The 1,472-nt window shown below is 45.9% G+C and overlaps 1 protein-coding gene across 1 annotated transcript in view; it reads right to left on the minus strand. All coding sequences in view use genetic code 11, as the record gives it.

Moving 5' to 3' along the window:
* The window catches only part of EGR_09736 (Heat shock protein SSA2), a gene marked incomplete at both ends in the record, with an annotated part of 469 nt that extends 217 nt beyond the window's left edge, over positions 1 to 252 (minus strand). Inside the window, one exon of the mRNA XM_024498985.1 lies at positions 37 to 252. Within this exon, the coding sequence (XP_024346586.1) occupies positions 37 to 252 (216 nt within the window). The remainder of the gene's footprint in view (positions 1 to 36) is intronic.
* Positions 253 to 1,472: the final 1,220 nt, after the last annotated feature.

A 1,472-nucleotide genomic window follows, 5' to 3' on the forward strand; every position in this document is an offset into this window, starting at 1 on the left:
CTGCTGCACCTTCAGCATGCGTGTCGATTTACCTACCAATACCATCTCGTCGATGTCAGCCTTGTCCAGCTTCTCATCACCCAACGCCTTCTTTACAGGATCCACCGTTCTGCTGAAGAGATCAGTGCACAACCGCTCAAAACCGGTCATTGTGAGGGCAGCACTACAATCAGTGGCCTCAAATAACGAATCTGTGCATACCTTAGGCAGCACAGTCCAGTTCAGCATCCTCTTTGCTGCTTCACATGGCATCCACACTGACGCAAAGACATGAGGACGGCCTTGAAGGGTTTGTAACTTTCAAATGGCCGAATGTATCTTTTTGTTTGAACTGCGTTGGGATCCTCATGGCCTGGTGGATATTTGTGGCTCGTACACCTTCGTCTATCGTCAAACGTTCACTTCCATTGTTGCCTGTTATTCTGATCTACGGTGTTCAAATTGCACTGGTCTGGGACGCATTCACTATTCACCACTGTGGTTACCGTCATTGCTCAACTAGATGTGAACCCTCATACTAGGAGTTAATGCAGCTGATACCAAGTGAGATTTCTGTGCCATCCAGATAGAAAGGCCCCTGTTTTTAGGATGACAGTTGTGAGAGATAATCTGCTGCAAGCCAGTTGGTCACCGACTTTGCAAGTGACAAGGATGGACTTGTCCAATCACTGGTTAGAGGAGCCGGCACCAGTTAATCACTGGCTTACACTAAACCATCTTAACTGTTTAACAAAATACACCTTTGAATCCTTCAAGCATGAGATTGGGATGCATGGCTAAAATGAACATCTGTGTTTGAGAATCCATCCGCTGTGCCCCTCCACAGTAAAGATTTTAGCCATTCGTATCCAGCACTCTCCATATTTGGCATACAAATATCGTAATGACCCCAATTTTGTCTGCAGCAGCAATTCCATACTATTGAAAAGAAACACGAAAGACAAGCAATGACAATTGCATTCAGAATTTTGCTACAGTTCATTACGAATTGACGCGAAACTTCTTCATCCATCCATCTCCTCTTAACAACTACCTCCTTTCTCGACACACTATCCACTTTTTCCCTACACCCTCTCATCCACCACTACTAGTTCTACCTTCGATTGGGTAGAGTAGACGCACTACCTTCCTCGAAGAACGTGGATGCTTTGCTCATTCCCTTTGAAAGTGGAATTCGCACCTGCATTTCACGGCTGTGCAAGCCATGATGCGTGAACAAGACAGAATTGCAAAAGTCAGTTCGCCTACTGTTTCAGTCTGAGCCGCAAGTGGTTACATGACCGCAGGTTGTATGCAACCAGTCCATGAAGGGGACTGCAAAACGACTGAACTAAAAGCGCAGTAACAGAGACTGCAAGCGTGGTGAAACTTCTACTGGGAGATTTGTCTTTGAATGAGCTGCACTTTTATGACAGAACACCACTGATCCGAAGCCTCCACTCTACACTAGATTTGGTGTTCGGCCTCTGTGG

Source organism: Echinococcus granulosus (genome assembly GCF_000524195.1).
Source record: "Echinococcus granulosus chromosome Unknown EG_S00164, whole genome shotgun sequence".
Classification (NCBI taxonomy): domain Eukaryota; kingdom Metazoa; phylum Platyhelminthes; class Cestoda; order Cyclophyllidea; family Taeniidae; genus Echinococcus; species Echinococcus granulosus.